The sequence below is a fragment of the Sprattus sprattus genome (assembly GCF_963457725.1).
Source record: "Sprattus sprattus genome assembly, chromosome: 1".
Taxonomy (NCBI): Eukaryota; Metazoa; Chordata; class Actinopteri; order Clupeiformes; family Clupeidae; genus Sprattus; species Sprattus sprattus.
Window position 1 is genome coordinate 45892838 of NC_137920.1, and position 22334 is coordinate 45915171.

General features: G+C 40.5%; 1 protein-coding gene across 1 annotated transcript in view; it reads left to right on the forward strand.

The window, feature by feature from the left end:
* Positions 1-249: 249 nt before the first annotated feature.
* LOC308370003 (sodium/calcium exchanger 2-like) overlaps positions 250-22334 on the forward strand; it is a gene marked incomplete at both ends in the record, with an annotated part of 70218 nt that continues 48133 nt past the window's right edge. The window contains 5 exons of the mRNA XM_080844562.1: positions 250-293; positions 4963-5194; positions 7085-7222; positions 7389-7616; positions 12012-12296. Coding sequence (XP_080700688.1) covers positions 250-293; positions 4963-5194; positions 7085-7222; positions 7389-7616; positions 12012-12296 — 927 coding nt within the window. The remainder of the gene's footprint in view (positions 294-4962; positions 5195-7084; positions 7223-7388; positions 7617-12011; positions 12297-22334) is intronic.

Below are 22334 nucleotides of genomic sequence, written 5' to 3' on the forward strand. Positions count from 1 at the left end.
CAAAGAAGCCGAAAGTGGCCGTTCTCAGTTAAAATTTAAAAAACTGTTTGTTTAAGTTATTCTTCTAAAATGTTTTGATTAACTTGCCCTGAGTCACCCATTGGATCGGTTTACAATAGCACATCATTGCAGTGCAAGGAAAGTGTGTGTTACATGACCTTGTTATTTTAAGTGCAGTTTTTGGCACTTAGAAAATGATTTCAAACCATGTCCAAGAAATGAAAAGCTACAGTCTGACACCATTAAACCATGACACCTTTGGATAAGGCCAGTTCTGCCATCCAACAACAGAGGTAGCTCTGGTGAAGGACATGTTTTCCCAAGATCAGACTTTGAACCATCTGTCAAGCACATTGATTGTTACCCTAAGTGAGCCATTACCTGTAGTTGCATACCTTCAGGAGGGTTGTTGAATCATTGAAACAGTGTTCTTCTTGGTTGCATCTCTGAGAGTGAACAGTGAAGTAGCCTTTCATGTGATGGACAAGTATCAGTCATCCAGATATGGCAAACATATTATCAGCACAACATGATCTGCCAAAGAGGAAAGGGAGACAACAGCATCAAATAGAAAAGTAATATATCTGCACAGCCTCTTGTTTCTCCTATCATTTTATTCCTAGCTTTAGTGATCTGCCAATTTAGTCTAATAAATATGCAGCCATATCCTTCCCTTCAATTGCCTGTCAGTAATTCACATTGCTCTCAGGGTTAAGCATACATGTTATGTAAGTACACTGTATGTTCACTATTCTTTCCCTCCATCTTTGAGGCTGAACATTTCAGTGCATGAGTTTTGTTGACTGTTGTGGTTATGAGGGAGTACGACTACAGACTACAGATTTTCAAACTGTTTTGTGGTGTGAAATACCCACAGAAATGTTTACTTCTTAAAGCAGTCGCTTCTGCTGTCAGGTCAGGGCTTTGCTGCCAGTTCTGACCGAATCCTGCAGGGAACTTGATCAGGTGAAAACTGACCATGCTCAACTCACAACTGAAAAGCATGAGGCCCTAAAAGTTAGCCAACACAGTCAGGGACTGCTTGTTAATCATCAGAAAACCAGCAAAAATAGAGGAAGTGAAGATATATAAGTGAATTCTAATCAATGTGTGGTTGATCTGGCTAAGTCTAAGGAGTAGTGCAGTAATTATTGAACCCTTTCACCAGTAGCTCATTACAGATTGCTTCTCTAGAGGAAGAGTGCCACGTGGTGGAGGAGAACACAGAACAACTCACAGTACCACTGCCTTGGACTTTAGAAATGTGTCTCCAATGTGATTCAGTGACTCTGGTTTAGCAAACAGCATCCAGAATATATAGAAATTACCCACCTCAAGAGTTGCAGGACAGTTTAGCAACACAGTTGGTGTGTTTGGCAAACAATAACCTAGGTCAGGGGTCTTCAACGTTTTTCAGGCCAGGGACCCCCAAACTGATGGCGAGATGAGCAGGGACCCCCTACTATATAAATTGCATAACATTTTGTTTATAATATACTGGGCCTAGTGCCAAATAAAAATAGCTACCCTGTTATTGTGTATTCAATACTAAGCTATTCAAATAATACAAAGGTTAATATATTCATTAACAGTTTTATTTTTTAACATTGAATTTAACCTAACATTTTTGAACAGCGAATTTAACTTAACATTTTTTAATATTGAATTTAATTTAACATTTAACAACATGAAAGGTACAGTGTGGCCGTGCCACTGCCATTTATAAACATACATCTTGCAAACAACTCTGAGCTAACAATTAATAACAACTTATTAAAATAATTCACATATAATGTTTTTATTTCATCATACATAAAAAAGGGACAGTGAATCCTCAAGCATCTGTCGATGGCACACATCCTCCCACATTAGAGAGATGTATCTTCTTTTCAATAACTCCTGACTGACACGATCCAACGGATGACGGAGGAGGAGTCTGGCGCATAGAGTTGTGTTGACAACATAGATGTTATAGTGAGATTGACAGGTCAACAAACCAATCACATCGCTAGCAAGTTGTTAAGATTGTAGGTAGTAGCATGCTAACATTAGCTAGGGGGCTCATACACCTTAAATCTAAGCAAAAAAATGTCAAACTAACAATTTATAGGTACAAACAAGACCAGCTATGGAGTTTGGTCCGCCATCTTTTATTTTTGATATGCGCTCTTTAGACTTGAGCAGAAACGCGATCTGATTGGCTAGTGCCTGTGCTGTCGTATTTTATTTTTTCAGAAATATTTTATCAACCAAAGATTTCGCGACCCCCCTGCAGTACCTCCGCGGACCCCCCGTTGAAGACCTCTGACCTAGATCATTCCGGTCCAGTTCTAACCGTCACATTGCTAACTGAGGCGCTGTAATAATGCTCAGGCTTGCTTCGCACATTACTGCTGCTCATTGTATCTCATTGCTGCCCTATTAGAACCGGACCCAGGTAACAGGACAGGCATGGCAGACAGATGGAAATGTGATACAGCCTTTGTGTTTGTCCCAGGTGCCCAGAAGACAGTTGCCTGTGGCAGGCCGGTGAAGGGCGGGGATAGAAATGAACCTCTCTGCATGTTCTGAGGTAGTTTGTCTCTTACAGACAGGTCAACAAAGGGGGTCCAGTGAATGCCATTGTTGGTTAGTCACAATGCCTGTCCACAATAAACAAAATGGTCAGTAGCAAGGGTTAATTAGCTGTTTTGCATATGGAAGTTAGTTAAGGAAATGGATTAAGCATTAAAATACGTATACCCACTCTGAGTCGTGGTTAATGGCATTCAGCAGAGATAACTACCTTAGGCAGCTGCTAATAGGAAAGGCTTGTGGAAGAACACTTAAGTCGATAGCAAATCAATCCTAGAGGGAAACGCAAAACTCTTTATCCAAAGCGAATTTGAAGACATAAAAAATACAACAGTGCAAAATACAGCATTTTTCATAACACATCAGAATGAATTTAATATTAAACAATGAACATTTAACATCAGTTTATAGTAAAGAAACAGCAACAACAATAATAATCTAACTTTACTAAGACTGAATCTATGATTTGAAAATGTAAGCAGAATTATCCTGAGTCATTTAAAGGTCATTAAGGATTAATAGCTATTCGCTAAAGGTATGCTAGCAGCTAAAACTAACGAAATCTCTTGAAATGTGCTGACTTTGACATTATGACAAACTAATTACTCAACGACTGTCCTTACACAGTCAAACATCAATCATGTGCAACACAAGACTAAGCAAGACGGCAAATAAGCTACTTACTAGATCGGCAGAAGGTAATCAAAGTCTGGTCGGCGGGCATCGGCAGGCAAAACTACAGAAGGCAGTTATATGCCTATCGACCCTGCTATGCCATTGGCACGGACGCAATTCTCCATATTAAAAGTCATTGTAGCACCCCAATTTTTTTTAAGCTGTTATTTTAAGGTTAAACTGCTTATCCTAACCCTAATCCTGAAGCATAATTGTTGCATATTGTGCCTTTAAAAGTGAGACACCTCAAGAACAATGATGATAACTAGATGTACTGCGTAGCGGGGCATAATATGACTGCCACATAAAGTAAGAAACTGAGCAAGAATTAAGTGAAATAAGAGGATATTTTCCGTTCCAAGAACAAGGTGTTGCCTTGAATGATTGCATTTCTGGCAACAATAGACTAAAAGTTTGTTGTATAACTTATTCTGAGTGAATTTGTTTTTGTGGATGGTGTGGTTGTACATGGATAGGGTGTGGAACTGTCTTGTGAATATGAGAATACCCTTTAGCAACCCCTTGTCTTTTAGTCACCTAGTTTTTTTAACAGATATATTCTTGTACTTAATGTGGGCATGTATACATAAGCAACAAAATGAGCTTCATTGTATAATGGTTCTTGCCATTTATTAAGTTTTAAACATATATAAATATAAAATTAGCAGCATCAACAGGGTCCAAGTTGAATATGCGAACTGGCCCAAGTAGCAAAAGTTTGAATGATTTGACCGCTTCCGCAGATGAAAGACGACCATTTGAATTTTGCAAATGTTTTGTAAATGACAACCATGACTCCCTGAGCAACACCTTAGCAACCACCTGAACTACCATAGCAACGCCCTAACCAAACACTATGAGTACCATAAACGCACCCCAGTAATCACCAAAGCAAATTCAACTACCCTTTAGCAACCCCTTGTCTTTAAGTCACCTAGTTTTTTCTCCTGGCTAACTCTATAAGTATTTTTATACACTTTCAGTTTGCAGTCTTTATTTCAAATGCAAATCTAGTTTGAATAAGCTTGTTTCAGGATTGGTTCTGCATTTTTAAGTAATTGGCTCTGCAGATAAGGTCTGTTTAAGTAAGTAAGTAAGTAAGACTTTATTTATAGCACATTTCATACAAAAGATAGTACATGTTTTAGACTCATGTCATTTTGCTGGTTTAAATTTAGAAACATTCTTTTAACTATGTACAACCCCCAGACAAATGTGGTGTTTATAAGTACCGGGTGCCTTATCCTGTTAGTCTAGAAATGTTACAAATTGGACAAACTCTTAAAAAAGGAAATGCAGATATTGCCATTAACACCCTATTCTGTCATGTCACCCTTTGTTGATGTGTGTGAATAAAAAAAACACAGAACCATGTGAAAAAATATTTTGTTCAATGTAATGTTATGCTGTCAAATTTACATTTTTGAGTGCTATCAGAAATATGATTCATGAAATATGATACATTCTGGTTGTACCTTAGGGAGCACAATTACTGTCCCAGTCTTTGGATCATGTTTTTTAATTACATTTTGCCTCTGTTCCCCAATTTTCTTTTTTCTCTTTTTCCTCTTTCTGAAGTTTTTTACCTCTTTGTTGACTACCCTACAAGGACACAATGGTTGCCCTTCCTTTTTCCTTACTATTATTTCTGCATCTTCTATTCCTATGTCGGTTGGATGTGTCGGCCACCCTCACTATCTCTCTGTCAACTAGGGGGAACAGCAGCAGTGGTATCTCCAGCAGTGTTCCTTCAAAGCGTACCTGCACTGATAAGGTAATATGTAAACCAGGCATTCTGCTGCCTGTGTGGCTACCACAGGACCCAGGCATGGGGGAGCAAGCAGGACGAGCAGTGCTCTACTTCAGCTGCCTCATCTACATGTTTCTTGGGGTGTCCATCGTCGCAGACCGCTTCATGGCCGCCATAGAAGTTATCACCTCACAGGTACAGAACTTCTTCTCAATTGTTTTTAAATGACAGAGTATGTTTTAAAAAAAGGCAGATGAAAAGTGTTTTTTTTTTTTATTATTTTTTTTTTTACAAGAGATGGTTCTAGTCTGTAAGTAACACCACACAGAGAGCAAATTGCTTCCCACTTAATCTTGGGACTAAATCTTTATGTTTAGCACCTGGTTGCTTCTTCATGCAACTTGACAACATGGAGTATTGGAGTCTTGATCTTGATGTGCAAAATGTAGTTCTGTTTTTTTTTATAATCTTACTAAGAAAAATGATTATGAAATGTGGAACAAAACATCAACATTGTTTTCACAGGGAACAGATGAAGTGCTAAGAAATTATACATTCAGCAGGTGTTTATTTTTTATAACATCGTCAAATGAATCTGTATGGTATTAGGTCATGTGAAGGAGAGATAAACACACATAAACCTTATGTGTTCCACGGCCTGTAGTACCAAGCCTCTCAGAGTATGATATTGGTCCTAGCTGAGTGGCATAATTATTACCTTCAACTTTATTTTGCCGCTTAAAGCCTGCGAAACGTCTGCCCCAACTGTCTTTTCCCGACGTATACATTTATCTTGTACACAATCCATTCCCATACACCGGAGATAGCCTGAACGCTTTCAAGAGTACAGATGCATATCAATATGCAGTTGCAGGATGGGTGAAAAACACCAATAAATGGCATCTGGAGGCAAAACACATGTATGTCATCACAGGACATCAAGTTACTCAAACAGCGATTATCAACCGATTTATTTTAGTGGTGGTTAAGAGTGCCAATGTGGGCTAGCTGGTGTAGCTAAAGCCTTTAGTAAAGTTCGCTAGCAGCTCGCTAACTATTAGCACTCTAGCTTAGTCAGGAGAGTTTAGTTGTGATAAGGCTCAGCAATTGTTCACGATTGTATCAACATGCTGCATTTCACTTAACATGTCAGTCATTCCCAGGCTCTGAGCACAAAATCAACATCTTCATGGATAGTGGTGCAGGAAAATAAGTGTTGACTGCACAATCGGTAAGCTGCCAGTTGTCTCTTCTAATTTGCAGCCAACCATTTATAGCTAACCATTTATTCCACCGATCTAAATCTTTTGGTGTACAATTTAATTGTTTATTTGGGTTATTTTCGCGACTGGTGTCGCATCCATCAGCGCAACATATGCCGGGCATTTTTTACTTTCTGTGGGTTTTGACCGAATATGTCTATGACGCTCAGCTTGACTTTCGGACACAAAGATGGCGGCGCTTAGACACAGTGGCGTCACATGGTATCTAGTATGAATACCCAGGTTTAATCTGGCCTGGGCCAAAGTATAACCGGGTTTAATCTGGACGGGGGCTAATTTGGCCCGTTACACCGGTGCATTTACATTTTCTGGGAAATGTTTATCAATGTACACTGTCCCTTTTCAAATAAACGCATTAATACAAAATAAAAAAACCTTAATTGCTGTATAAATATGTACAATTATGCACAGTGTTTTGTATAGAGTTTAGTCCTTATATGTATTTTTCCCCTTACTTAGTCATATTTATTGTATGTTTTTTGTTCTATGTAGCACTGTGGTCCTCGAGAAATCAAATCTCATTCCCTGTGTACTTAATACATGCCTACACAGAAATTAAAGTAAAAGCTTATTTGACTTGACACACTCTTGTCTTTGTTGATAGATTTAGAAATACAAATAGACCTATACTGCATTCATGGCCAAATTGGAATTGGGAAATATCTGTAGTCTGACAGAACCTCCAATTTTAAATTCCCAAGTTCCCTGAGATTTGTTTAAAGGCAGTTATATTGTGCAATCTCTTTATCTGACTTTATCTCCCTGTCTCTTGTTGGTGTATTCTTTCAATTTCTGGTCCCAGGAAAGAGAAGTTCAAGTGACAAATTCAAATGGAGAGGTAACAACTGCAAAAGTGAGAGTTTGGAACGAGACGGTGTCCAATCTTACTTTAATGGCCTTAGGATCCTCAGCTCCTGAAATCCTGTTATCTGTTATTGAGGTACATACAAACATGTTCACATGCAAACATACAGACAATGCACATACTCAAACAAGCATCTAAACAATCAAGACCAACACATTCCCAAAGGACTGACATATATTCACATGGTAGATTACTTCATGCAATAGCTACTACTGCTTCTGAGATGTTCTTTTGTGTCTAGGTCTGTGGTCACGGCTTTGAATCAGGGGACCTTGGCCCAGGAACCATTGTGGGCAGCGCTGCATTCAATATGTTTGTAATCATTGGACTTTGTGTATGGGTCATACCTGCTGGGGAGTCACGGAAGATCAAACACCTACGGGTATTTTTTGTGACTGCGTTCTGGAGCATCTTTGCTTACATATGGCTGTATCTCATCCTTGCAGTCATATCCCCAGGCATTGTTGAGGTATGTTTTGATGCACTACAAATAGTTTTAGTCTATTCTTTGTTTATTTTACATTAATGTTTGTTTACTAAAAGGGCTCACATCAGCCACAACAAAAATCTAAAGGGAAACGGTGTCTAATTATGACCACACATAATTCAAATTTTCAATTTGACGTATTTGTATTGTGCCACTAACAAATAACTTAGTCTGAAGACACTAAACAGAGGCCACAGGTGACGCTGGCTAGGACGAGTACTTGAGCAGAACATAAGTAATATATCATATGGGAATGATTTTGTCCTATTTTAACTGATCTTTTCAGTGAATGAGAACAATTAGTTCATGACCATCTTCCATCTCATTCCTTTTGTTCACTTGGCTTATTTTATTTTGAAGTGCCTGAACTTGCTCCCTGATTCGACTGTGGAGCACCATAGGGTGGGCTGTAGCCCAAAGTAGTGAAATAAGGTTATCTTAATGGGTGGGCTATGCATCTAGGCTGAGCTTCATTGAAGAGGAGGCTGGATAACTTTAACTTTTGTCCAAAGCGATGTACAAGGGAGAGAACAGCCAAGCTACGAGCAAAAGAGACATAGGCGTCGATGACGGGGGGGACATGTCCCCACCACTATTCCTAATTTGAATTTTGTCCCCACTACTTTTAAAAATGTTTCAACCAATTGCGACCGAAAAAATCCCCACATACTCAACCGAAATCATCGTATCTAAATCATGCGATAGGCACCCACGATGACATCCTCACAGCACACCTGCCTGGCTGCGTGTGGAGCAATTTAGTTAAAAGTACTTTTTTCTTTAAGCCGTTGAAGACGACGCAAGCCTAGTTGTATCTTAGAAATGTAACCTGAGAAAAGCACTGACTCATATTTATAATCCTACTTGCGATCTGTCTTCACACTTATGGTGACTAAGGTCCACCTTATCAATGAACACCTGAAAATTGGTTCTTACACAGCCAAAGTGTTCTCAGCTGTGCCGATTGAGGTAGAGATTCTTAAATTTGGATGTGCATACATACACGTAACACGCCCCGCCAGGGCACGCAACCGTAGTGACGTGTGCAGTCAGCCCTAGCCCAACACGGATGAGGCACAGCTCGTCGCTGCCTCTGTCAATCTCTTTCGACAGTCTAATTTTGTTTTAGGTGTTATTAAATGTCAATTACTCTAGCCTACATTTAATTTGGAAAGCCACCGACTGGTGACAGTGATAAGGTAAGATGTGGCGTTGACCTTGCCAAATGTTAGCTTGCTATTCACAGATGAGTTAACGTTCCCTACAGCTAGCCTAGCTAACGGTATGTCTTAAATTGAGACCGTTATGATCTGGTAAAATAAGCAAGCTGGTACTGTTGTCAACATCGAGATTATCTATTTTTTATTGTTTGAATGGGATTTTCAACCCCTGACAATACACTGTAGACTCATATTGTAATGCAACGTTGAATGGATGAATAACATAAGGGTACCCAGCACTTCTCAAACCACTCTCAAGCTTATGGTTATTGTCCCCACCACATTTAAAAACAAACTGACGCCCTTGAAAAGAGACCTAGTGTAACAATAAATACTACTTTACATAAGAAATAGAAAAACGAAATAGAAAAGAACAAAAGAAGTGCAGAATTGTAACTGCCAAACGATGCTCACTAGAAGAGCACAGCATCCTGGCTGTAACATTTGCCCTTACAAGAGCATTGAGGTAGGTGGGAGCAGAACCAGCAAGCACTCTGTTGGCAAGCATAAGTGACTTGAACTTAATGCGAGCAGCTACAGGCAGCCAATGGAGCTCAATGAGTAGTGGGGTGACGTGTGCCCTCTTTGGTTGGTTGAACACCAGACGGTTCCGCGTTCTGGATCATCTGTAGTGGTTTCACCACACAAGCCGGCAAACCCGTTAGGAGGGCGTTGCAATAGTCAAGACGGGAAATCACCAAGGTTTGCACCAGCAGCTGGGTGGCAAACTGGGTAAGGTCGGGCCTAAGTTTGCGGATGTTGAATAGTGCAAAACGGCACGACCTGGAGACAGAGGCGATGTGGTCAGTGAAGGTCAGTTGGTCATCGTAATGACCCCGAGGTTTCTTGCTGTTTTGGAAGGAACAAGTGATAAGGAGTCAATATTGATGTTGTGGTGGATGACCTGTTTGGCTGAAAAGACCATCAGTTCTGTTTTGGCCAGGTTCAGCTGAAGGTGGTGATTTTTCATCCATGTGGATATATCAGCGAGACAGTCCGAGTTCCGCGCAGAGACAGTGGTGTCCTCAGGAGGGAAAGAAAGAAACAGTAGATTATCATCGGCATAACAGTGATAGGAAAAACCATGTGAGCGGCTGATAGGGCCAAACGAGATGATGAAGATGGCAAAGAGAAGTGGTCCCATCACCAAGCCTTGGGGCACCCCTGTGGTGAGGCGGTGAGGTACAGACAGCTGACCTTGCCATGACACATTGAACGAGCGCCCAGTGAGGTACGATTTAAACCAGAAGTGTGCCTTGGCAGAAATGCCCATACTTGACAGCATGGACAGAAGGATGCGGTGGTTGACTGTATCAAACGCAGCTGATAAGTCAAGCAGGACGAGAGCCGAGGATTGAGCTGCTGCTTTAGCTGATTGTAAGGCCTCTGTCACAGACAACAGGGCTGTTTCGGTGGAGTGACGGCTTTTGAATCCAGACTGGTCTGGATTGAGGAGATTGTCCCTTGACAGAAACTCTGTGACCTGTTTGGAAGCAGCCCTCTCAATGGTTTTAGATAGGAGGGTGAGAATTGAGACCGGCCGATAGTTTTCTGCCTGAGTGGGATCGAGAGGCGGCTTATTGAGCAGCAGCACCACCCGAGCCACTTTGAATGAAGAAGGAAATGTTCCAGAATTAAATGAAGCAAGTTTGGAGGGTATCACTCAGCCATGAATGAGACTGGGTAGATCAATAGCCACTTTAAATGGAGAAGGAAATGTTCCAGAATTAAATGAAGCAGGTTCAGAAGGTATCACAGCCATGAATGAGACTGGGTAGATTGAGCAGGTCTGGTGGAAAGTGTACTGTATTATACTGTATTCTTCTGTGTGACTGACATGCAGAAATGCAAGATAGATGAATCCGCGCATGACACATTTGCCAGAGGCCGGTAAAGATGCCAGGCGATATGGCTTGAAGGATGTTGGATGGGAGGGGGTCCAAGAAGGAAACAATGAGCCATTGACGGTTGTGACCTTAGGGGGGGGAGACAGTTAGTTAGTCGAATTGTCTCCCGATGGCTGCCACTTTCTCTGTAATAAAGGAAGCAAAGGTATCAGCAGTGAGGTTGGTAGCTGGGGGAGTAGGGGGAGGGAAGAGCAGAGTTTTGAAGGTGGAGAATAGTTTACGAGCGTTGCACCGTTGATCTTGTCATTGAAAAAAGTCTTCTTAGCAGCAGTGATGCTGAATGAAAAGGAGGCCAGCAGGGTCTGGTAGCTTGCAAGATCTTCCTGTGCTGCAGATTTGTGCCACTTTCTACCAACTGCTCTGAGATTGGAGCGCTGCGTTGGGATCACTCAGCCATGAATGAGACTGGGTAGATTGAGCAGGTCTGGTGGAAAGTGTACTGTATTTTACAGTATCCTTCTGTGTGACCGACATGCAGAAATGCAAGATAGATGAATCCATGCATGACACATTTTCCAGAGCATTCAATGACTCTGCATTAGCCTAATAAAATGACACATTTAAAAAAAGAATTATGATCGGAAATACAGAAATTAAGTGGATTGTAGGTCGGGGTTGAGCCTGGGTCCCATTGGGCACAGTTCCAGAACACCGTACTGCCTTTTATGCCCCAGAAAGCCATCTTCTTAACATTGTTATACATACATTGTTGTACTAAATCAAATATGTGTCTGCAAGTTGCTGAATTTCATTGACCTTCCATGGTCTCTTATCTCTACCTGGCTGCTAGTCCCTCCCTTTGTATGTATGGCTTAAGTACAGCTGAACCCTAGTCCCTCCCTTTGTATGTATGGCTTAAGTACGGCTAAACGCTAGTCGTTCCCTTTGTATGTATGGCTTGAGTGGTGCAATGAATTATATATCTAATATATCTAATTATATATCTAAAACTATACATTACGCTGTTGAAGGTGAATAGGCCTACAGCCAAGCTCACTGATATATATTTTCCACTTTAAAAAAATGTATATACCTCAGTATATATCATCAATTTAGTCCTCTGCTCCCCCTTGTCCAATGTTATTTTTTTATTGTGCTGTATACATTATTGAACTGAAATGATTGATTGCATACCTTTTTAAGTGCAAACTTTCATACATCTGCCCCAAAACATTACTGCTGTGAAACACTTCTATTAGGGAGTTTGTTTGTGTATCCGTGTGTTGTGACATGGTGAATGTTTATTGCAGGTGTGGGAGGCTGTAGTCACCTTGCTTTTCTTCCCACTGTGTGTCCTCCTGGCCTGGATTGCAGATCGTCGACTTCTCTTCTACAAATATCTCCACAAGCGCTACCGTGCTGACAAGCGCCATGGCATCATTATAGAGACAGAGGGTGGCCTGAATCCTAAGGCTATTGATGTCATCATGGAGGGAAAGTTCCATGAAATAAATCCAACTAATTCTACAACTAACTCCACAAGTACGATTATATCAGTGGAGAACAGCACGGAGGAAGAACCCAACAAAGAAGAGGTGAGAGAAACAGAGAGTGAGAAAAAGTGAAATATCTCAAATTACTTTTTATATATTGTGAATAATTTACACAGACTATCCATTATTGTGCTTCTGTAGACTTCTCTCTTCCTATGTTTAACATTCTTCAGTCAGTAATTTGAGTGAGTTACTCTTTTAAGGTAGCCTGACGATGTCATACTCATAATTCTATTCAGAATATGAGTCTGATACTGCTCCATTGAGCTGTGATTATGGGGCGTGTTTCAACGAACCAGGAGAGAAAATGCCTCTTCCCTCAATTGGATACAGAGAACCAATCAGAGCAACGTAGCAAGACCATCTGATACATTAAACTTTTACCGGATCCCGTTGGAAGGACGGAAAAAACATCTTTTCGATCGACAAATGCCTTAATCGCGTTTCTCTGTTCCTCTTTCAAAATGAATGCGCTGTCAATATCTGTGAGATATGCATGCTCACGTTATACTTATTAGCAGCGAGGCTAGCTAGCTACTATGTGTTTCAATGGATTTTTGGTCTAAGCGTTAGCAATAACCTAACAATAATGGACTAGAGAGCTTCAGTTAAGACCCACAATACTCTGCAACATTCGTGTTGCACATACACAACTAAACGAGTCAATGTAGACATAAAAAAAGTCGTGAAGATAGCTTTATTCACAAAATATTTCCCACTAACAGGCTCCCGAGACTCCACCATCTTGGTACGATTTCGAATCTACCGTTAATTCAACTCAAGCCATCTGTCCATCATCGTATAAAGCCCGCCCTGACAATTTGATTGGCTAGATCCGTTTCGTATCTGTGATAATTTCTCCCCAACGGAGCAGTGCCAGACCGAACTTCCAGACCAAAAATGTTGTGGGCGGGTTCGGTCTGGTATCCAGGCTACTTTTAAGGTACACCATTGTGTAACCTTAAGGCACTAACCTTGATGTGTATTGTTAAGGTCCTAATAGTAAACTAATTTATTCTGTTAGCAATTTTTTCTTAGTCTTATGATGGAATCTTCTTGTCTGCTGTGATCGTCCTGCAACACGAAATGTTGTCTATGGAAGCTCTGATATTTGCTTTAAACTGTTGAAACCGTTGACTTCATGTATAAGACATTTTGCTGTTGCTGGGGGCTGCAGTGGTACAGGAGGTAGAGAAGTCATTTAGTAATCAGAAGGTTGCTGGTCCGATTCCCTGTCGAAGCGTCCTTGAGCAAGACACTGAACCCCTAATTGTTCCTGATGTGCAGTGTGCCATCATTGTATAATGCGAAAATGTGTATACATCCTTGTTAGTCGCTTTGGATAAAAGCATCTGCAAAATGACTAAATGTAAAATGAAGATGACCTGTTGCTTTTTCAGTTTTGGCTGCTATTTTGGCAACGGAAAAGGCTGAAAGGACACATATCACCCATGCAATTTTGACTGTCAATAAGTAAAACTAAAGTTTCAGCTATGGACTGTACTTTACACGGTTTGTGTATAGTAACTGTAGTAACTACAATATATATAAAGTAACTACAATACATGTTTAAATAAGTACATTAACGTACACAGAATGCCTGATATTACAATCTATTAAACAAAATAATGATATATGTAACATAAACCAATAAAGCAGGATCCATGTTAATTTTGAGATTGCTCACCTAGAGCTTTTCAGTTTCAGTCCTTGATATGGGATACCCTACTTGAGTTGGTATGGAGTGATTCCTGTATGGAATTTGTGATGCATGATGCATACATTTATCTTTGATATTTTGATTTGTACAAAATGTGTGATTTTCCAACTAAGGGGAATTTAATATCAAAGGCCATAGCGGCAAGTCTTCAGAACCATCTTGGTAATGCCTCCGGGTTGCAATTGGGGGTATACAAGATCAAGCTCCTTTTTAATGAATTGGGAGAGCTCTGCCATTCCACGTAGGATAGTCAAACAGATTAAAAGTACATTGTGTGAATCCAAAAAAAATATTCAACCGCTACAAAAGACTTAGGGCCTGATTTACTAACATTGCGACCGCAGCTTAATCTGCGGTCGCACATTAACGCACTGTGTTTTTCCGCATTTTCCGTGGTATTTATCAAACCAGATCCGTGCTGGGCAATCTGTGCTTACTCCACCCTTTAGGTCCTGATTTCCTAACATTGCGACCGCAGCTTAATCTGCGCCTTTGCCAAGGCGCACAATGGCGCACAATGTTTTTCCGCTGTATTTATCAAGAGATCACCAGATCCGCGCTGGGCAATCATTATTTAGCGCACCGTTAAAAGACGGGAGAAATCACCTGCAAGTTACTGCCACCATGGAGATTCGAGGAAGAGAAAATGAAGGTTCAGCGAAGAGGAGATAGATATATCACTGTTTTATTGTTGTTCTGCCCGCCATCACCTACAGCGAGATGTTTAAAAGAACACGATTATAAAGAATATGCTATTGGTGGCATTAATGCATAAACTGTCAATTATAACAATATAGATGTGTACATGGCGAGATTAATCATTTCTGTTCGATGTGAGTGCAATCAATGGCTCCAATTACGTTCGGAAAGTTTGCAATTTCAAAAACACTCCTGTCTGATGTCTCTAATTTCAGCTATGGCAGTGGGGAAAGTATTGACCAGTGCGCAGTAGCAATGCGTGGTTGAAAATGACCAAGATTTAAAATGAAACTGTCTTGTGATTGGGGAAAGAGATTCTTCCCTATTGGTCACTTTCAACTGACAAAATCGTAGCCCCTCCCATTCACAGCTATTGCCTCATAAAAACGAAATTAATAATGTATGTATAATAATATTATAATTATATACTAATAATGGTTGTATATGAAATTAATGAATTTCTTATTAATCATTTAAATAATCATAATCATAGTAGGCCTAATAGAAAGGCAGTTGCTTTAGACAAATCGAGCATTGAAGACCTTAGTCAGGAATTGAAAACCAAAGCTTTATTTACAAAGACAAACAGACAATACATCTGAGAAGAAAACCAACGAGAAGAAAAAAACGGCAGCAGCAATAACAGCGACACATCACTGGGACATTTTTTTTTTTAGTCTTGGCGACGGTGTGCCGACACAAAGCCTTCTGTGGTGCGTCAGCGCATATCTGGGGTCCAGGTCGAGTCTTCCCTGCAAAGTCGCACACAGGTCAGAGAGCACGTTGCTCCTGAAAGCAGGCTGCCGCACGATCCAGCCAGTTCCCCACTCGTCTGTGCCATCCTCTTCATCGGACATCAGGTCTAGAGTTACGTCCTCCCATAGGTCCATCTCTTCCCTCGCCAAGACAGTCATCCTCGCCACCAACAGATGTAAAGATAAACCAAATTAGTGCCGCTGTGCTGCCAAAACGATAACGCATATTTATATAGTTCGTCCATCAAATGTGTTTAACGACTGCAATGTACATTTGCTTATAAAGGACATCGTTTCTGATGCAAAAATGTCACTTTTTATTAACACGATTACATAGGACCATGCGCTGCAATTACTGTAGCCTACAGCTGATCTAATCCTTATCAATCTTACCCTCTTTCTTCTCTGGCGTAGACGGGATGGAGACTTAGTGGCTGATGCCTGGGCTGCAAGGCTTGGCTGGCTGTATCTGTAATTCCCCCGTACAGTTTCGTAGTACGTCTTACAAGCCGCTGGAAAACAAATAATTAAGTTCAAAGTTAAAGTTAAGTTAAAAGTTAAATAGCAGATAACATCGTTGTGCTACCTCAGATGCCACAGATAACAACAAACTGAAAACAAAAGTAATATCTAAGATCACTTACTTAAAATAAGTCCAGGGTCAACACCGCTCATGTCCGGACATTGGGACAGGGCCGCCACCAAATCCGTTGTGACTGCCTCGTTATGCGGTGAGCTCAATCTGTGAAAAACTAAATGTCAATAGTTTAGTTAAATGATAGAGAATGATACACCGACTTTAGCTGAACAGATCCAGTATTTGTCTTTAAATCTCACCCTTGCATTGGATCATATGGCATGGCGTTATCCTCTCGATTGTGTAAGCGCCTCACTGTTTCCTGTAGTAGTACAATACACATTTTCAGAGTTAAACAGGCATGTGCAGTCTGGCACGTTTCACAATGATTTCTCTGAATAATTGACATGGCTTGCGGGCAAAGTCTGATGCCTTGTATATCTGTAAGAAGAAATCACCTAAAAATAAATAGACTTACGGCGATTTTTGGATTGTGCGCCCTTCGCTTCCTGGGCGGCTCTGGACAGCTGCAGCTGTGATGCGGCGGTAGGAGATTCCCGTTGAGAGGGAACTGGAGTGAAGAACTGGAGAGGTTGACGTCTTGGTCATTGGCATTCTGGCAGCAGTTTAAATTCCGCGGTTCAGGTTGAAATTGTTGGCGGGAGTGATCTCATTTGTCTCGCGAGACCGTTCGTGCGCCCACGACGCGTGTGTTTGGACGATGGCTATTAGTCAACAAATAAATCTAAAGTACCTGACACATAAGCTTGGGAAAAATATGGAATTATAATCTTTTTATGGAGGTCTAAATTGCTGGGGACAAAGCTGCATGAAGAATATACAATGTATGATTTTGAGTATATTAGTGCAGCTATCTTTAAAACAGACATTGGTATTTATACAGTACATAATCACTTGTGTGTCATCCTTTTCTAAAGTGCCAACACTCAATTACACTGTAAAAAGTGGTGCTGGGTTAAAGTTAATTGCACTAGATTAAAATGTAAAGATTTACTCAATTCAATGTAGCTTTTGATTAAACAAACTAATATTGTCTTCAGAAAACTGTAACGTGTCTTAGAAAACTGTAACGTTCTGCCAATCTCTCCATTCCATAAGATTATCTTGGATGAGCATGACAGATGTGCTTTACGAACAATGTATCACCAGATGTACCCTTACAACTGTATAATTGAGGTTGACTGTTTTAGCATGACATGCAAAAGGATATCATATCTCAATGTAAATTACTCCATAGAAGGATCTAGAGCGAAGAGATCAGCGTATAATAAGTGGTGTGCCAACACTAACAGTTTTGAGGTGCCCATCATTGACCCTCTATCTGAACCAAGACCAGCTGTTATAAAGCAGTTCTTAGTTATTAATGTCATGACAAAAAGTACTACATGCAAACATGTTCTAGCTAAAGTTTCTAGGCTTAATCCCCATCCTGACAGACATTTTTATGGAAAGCCAGTAGAAGTTTGGAGTTTGCAGGGAGCAGACACTACCCACCCAGCATCGTTCCTCCCTATAGAACGCATTGCTGGGAGATGTGTTGTACACACATCCACTGTGCAGTTAAGCAAGACAAGGGAAAAGGTTACTGTTGTCATGCCACTCTGCACACTGGCTGAAATGTAGCATATTAAGTGCTAAATCCTGTAGGATGACACAGAGTTCTGTAAACTTTGCTAATGACAATTTGTAAATATTTTCAAAAGATATAAAAATGAGAAATTATTTTCTTGTGTTCCCTTCTTTTTCTCTGACTGTAATCATACTAATTACCAAGCTGATAAAAGATGGTAAAAGCTGGCCTTATTTGCATTTGTATAGCTCACAGCATTGCCTTTACCAGGGGAGGGCAAGGGGGGGGGGGTTTCAATCCAGGTCAATCAATTAACATAACAAAACCTAGGCCTGGCCAAGGGGAAGGGGGGGGCCTTTCACACCAATGTGGGCTTCTACGGCAATACACAGGGTCAAAAACTGTCGTAAATCCCACATTTCATGCAGTGCGTTTTATGTTTACGACCGCTATTTTACGCCTGAAATGGGCGCAATCCTGTTAGTAAATCAGGCCCTTAGACACTGCGCATGCACCAAATTCCTCAGCACAGCTACTGTTATGGCAACTGTGGATATAAACCGAGAAGTTAAGGTGAAGCAAAACCTCGATGTGAATGCCTGTTAATAATACAGGGTAGGACTTCCAGTTACAGATTCGGCAGGTTTTGTGCTACAGACTCCCCCATTTCATTCTCCCCTCAGTGTTCTTCTCTAGTAATATATCTGGTGGTAGAATCTAAATGAGCATGCCAAACTTGTAGAACGGACCGGAAGACACAGTCAGAATTCCTGGAGTTTATTTCAGCGTGGAGGCCCCCTCTTAGAGTGGTGCTCAGGCCTACCTGATTGTAGAATATGTTGGTTATTCAGTCAGGTAGAATACAGGAGGGGAGACCAGACACTATAGGTGATGGCAGGAAGGGGAGACTGTGAGGTGGAGGGGTTCACTGGGGGAGGGGGGTGATAACAGAGGACAAAGGGTGAAAGCAGGAAAGAGGCTATCTGGGGGGGGGCGGGGGGGGGGGGGTTCAGATGGTAATTGTTCATCTCAGTGAGACAGACAGAGTACACATCAAAGTGTATGAGTTACAGATACAAAATAATGCTACACTTAAATTCATGTCTCTTACAACAGTAGAATAGCAATATTTCCGGTTCTTTCAGTCCCCCATATGAACATTTCTATGCTCACACAAGAACCACCATGCGACAACCAGTCAGAACAGGAAAACATCAATATGCGGTTCCATCACTTGTTATACTTTGTTGCTGGACAGTGGCTGCTCCTGAAAAATCCTCAGGGGGGCAATTTTTCTGATAATGATTACGGCAACCCATTCAGTAGGTACATTAAGCAAGACAATTGTATCAATTTGTTGTTAGCTCATATAGCAATACCTTTTTGTCCACTTGATGACAGCACACAACAGAAAGATTTCCCCTCTAGCTACATAAGTTACAAGTGGAACGCTTTAGAAGAAAGTTGCATCCAGGAGCCTTCATAAGCCAAATCGATGTGGCTCCAAAACAATTATCCCACTTATTACAGTGCATGAAATGCCCTGTATTGTTATTCCTAGGCTTCTTCTTCTTCTTCTTCTTCTTCTTCTTCTTGTTACCTTTTTCTGCGATTAATTCAGCCCGAACCGCGCAACGTAGAAACTTCATTCAAACTTTGTCGCATAGGTCTTGTAAAGGACACTTATGCTATGTATTTTTCACTTTTCTAAACTTTATACTTTTTAAGATATTAAATAAAAACGAATCTAAATTTTCCCATTGACTTACATTGGGCCATTATGACATCATAATAGGGTCTTTAAACTGGCTTGCACCTGTGCTTCACTGACACCTGCGCCAAATCCAAGGAACCTCTTCTCTGTCCCTCTCAATTTAACTGTAACTAGGAACATTAAGACACCTTCCATTCTCTACTTTTTTTTCTCTCCATCTTTCTCTCTATCCCTCTCAGTCTACTTTCTCTCACACTCAATCTCTCTTCTTCACTCCATTTTTATCTCCTTTTTTCAATATTTTCACTCTCTTTTTCTCTTTATCCAGAGCCACTCTTGTTCACTCTTCTTTCCTTCTTCCACTCTTCTTTCCTTTTTTCTTCCACTCTTCTTTCCTTCTTTCACTTTTCTTTCCTTTCTTCACTCTCCTTTCTTCTTTCCTTCTTTCACTCTTCTTTCCTTTCTTCTTTCCTTCTTTCACGCTTCTTTCTTTTCTTCTTTCCTTCTTTCACTCTTCTTTCCTTTCTTCACTCTTCATCCCTTTCTTCACTCTTCTTTCTTTCCTTCTTTCCTTCTTCCACTCTTCTTTCCTTCTTTCACTCTTCTTTCCTTTCTTCTTTCCTTCTTTCACTCTTCTTTCTTTTCTTCTTCCTTTCTTAACTTTTGCATTTCATGCACTGGTATTTCCTTCAGGAAATGCATTTTCTAGTTCATTATTAACATTACTCAAATGTTGTATGATGTAAAATAGCTTAACAGAACACATGATACGTCCAGTAACAACATAAAGAAGGGGGCAACATCTAAGTCAAAACTAACAATATTTATTGACTGATCTTGAAATTATTGGCTTACAAAAGCAAACTAAGTTATCACATAGAAAATATCTGTGATAGGGCAGGTAGCAAAAATTCACACTGTGAAACCTATGAAAAGTGACATTATTATATAGAAATACAGACCGCGTTAGCCACTCCACAGCCTGCTAGCCGCGATTTTCTTCAGTACCTATTCTTGAAAAGTCTTTGGGTGTAGGATCCTCGGGTGTAAGACGGGCCCCCCACTTGTAGAAACCTGTTGAATAGATACATTTGGTCTAGGACAGGGGTCTTCAACGTTTTTCAGGCCAGGGACCCCCAAACTGATGGCGAGATGAGCATAACATTTTGTTTATAATATACTAGGCCTAGTGACATATAAACATAGCTACCCTGTTATTGTGCATTCAATACTAAGCTATTCAAATAATACAAAGGTTAATATATTCATTAACATTTAAATGTTTTAACATTGAATTTGACCTAACATTTTTGAACAATGAATTTAACATTTAACAACATGAAAGGTACAGGGTGGCCGTGCCACTGCCATTTATAAACATACATTTTGCATACAACTCTGAGCTAACAATTAACAACAACTTATTAAAATAATTCGCAGATATATGTTTTTATTTCATCATACATAAAGAAGGGACAGTGAATCCTCAAGCATCTGTCGATGGCACACATCCTCCCACATTAGTGAGATGTATCTTCTTTTCAATAACTCCTGACTGACACGATCCAACTGATGACGGAGGAGGAGTCTGGCGCATGGGGTTGTGTTGACAACAGAGACGTTAAAGTGAGATTGACAGGTCAACAAACCAATCACAACGCTAGCAAAGTGTTAACCTTGTAGGTTGTAGCATGCTAACATTAGATAGGGGGCTCATACACCTCACAAATCCTCTCAGACTTATTTTTCAGTTACAATTAAGGTGATTTGACCTTGTACAGTGTCTATTTCTCGGTAATTAAAAAAAAAATGTCAAACTAACAACTTATAGGTACAAACATACAAACAAGACCAGCTACAGTGTTTGGTCTGCCATCTTTTATTTTTGATCTTCGAGATCTGATTGGCTAGTGCGTGTGCTGTCGTATTTGCATGAAAGGTGCTGTGAGAGAAACGGTGCCCAGCTTGAGAGAACTCCTGTGGGTAGCTGAATGTGTGCATTGGACTGAAAGCTAACGTCTTCTCGATCAATTAATACGTTCGCTACAATATGTTGGATTTATGTTAATGTGAATTTAAAGGGAATAAATACAATTCTGATTCGGAAGACATTTAAATTTGTGGGAAAAAAATTGGTTGAATTATTATTATTTTTTTTTTAAATATATATATAAAAAAATGGTCTTATCAACCAAAGATTTCGTGACCCCCCCCTGCAGTACCTCCACGGACCCCCTGGGGTCATGGACCCCCTGTTGAAGACCTATGGTCTAGGATGTCCTAATTGGTTTTTTGACAATTTATTTTGATTAGTACGCTGACTAAAAGGAGTTTCTTTCAAAGAGAGAATCGAGTTGTTGCACTGAACTTTAGCCATCTTGACAGATTTCGACTTGATGTACTTACAGCTCACTCACATTGTTGCGTTGGAATGCGTTGATCCAACGGAAGGCGGAGGAGGAGTCTGGCGCATGGGGTTCTGTTGATAACGGAGAGACGTTATAGTGAGATTGACAGGTCAACAAACCAATCACGTCACTAGCAAGCTTTTACCCTGTGAGTAGTAGCATGCTATCATTAGACAGTGTGCTCAGACACCTCGCAAATCCTATGATACGTATTTCTCAGTTACAATAAAGGGTTTTTTACATTGTACAGTGTCTATTTCTCGGTAACTTTTATAAAATCTAACCAAAAAAAAGTCAAACAACCAACTTGTAGGCACAAATACGACCATCTACGGAGTTTGGCAGCCATCTTTTTTTTTTTTTGAGTTTGCCGCTCTGTAGACGTGAGCATATACGGGATATGATTGGCTAGTGCCTGTGCTGTCAGTTATGCATGAAAGGCAATATGATTGGCTGACGCATGCATTGCCTGTCAAAAAGTTGAACCTTCTTCAACTCTTGTCGCAAGCAAAGCATGAAACGCAACGCACACGAACCAAACGGAGCCACAATTCAGTTCGGCAAAGGATGATGTCACCCCATTCAAAGTGGATGGGGATGCGTTAACGCTGACGCA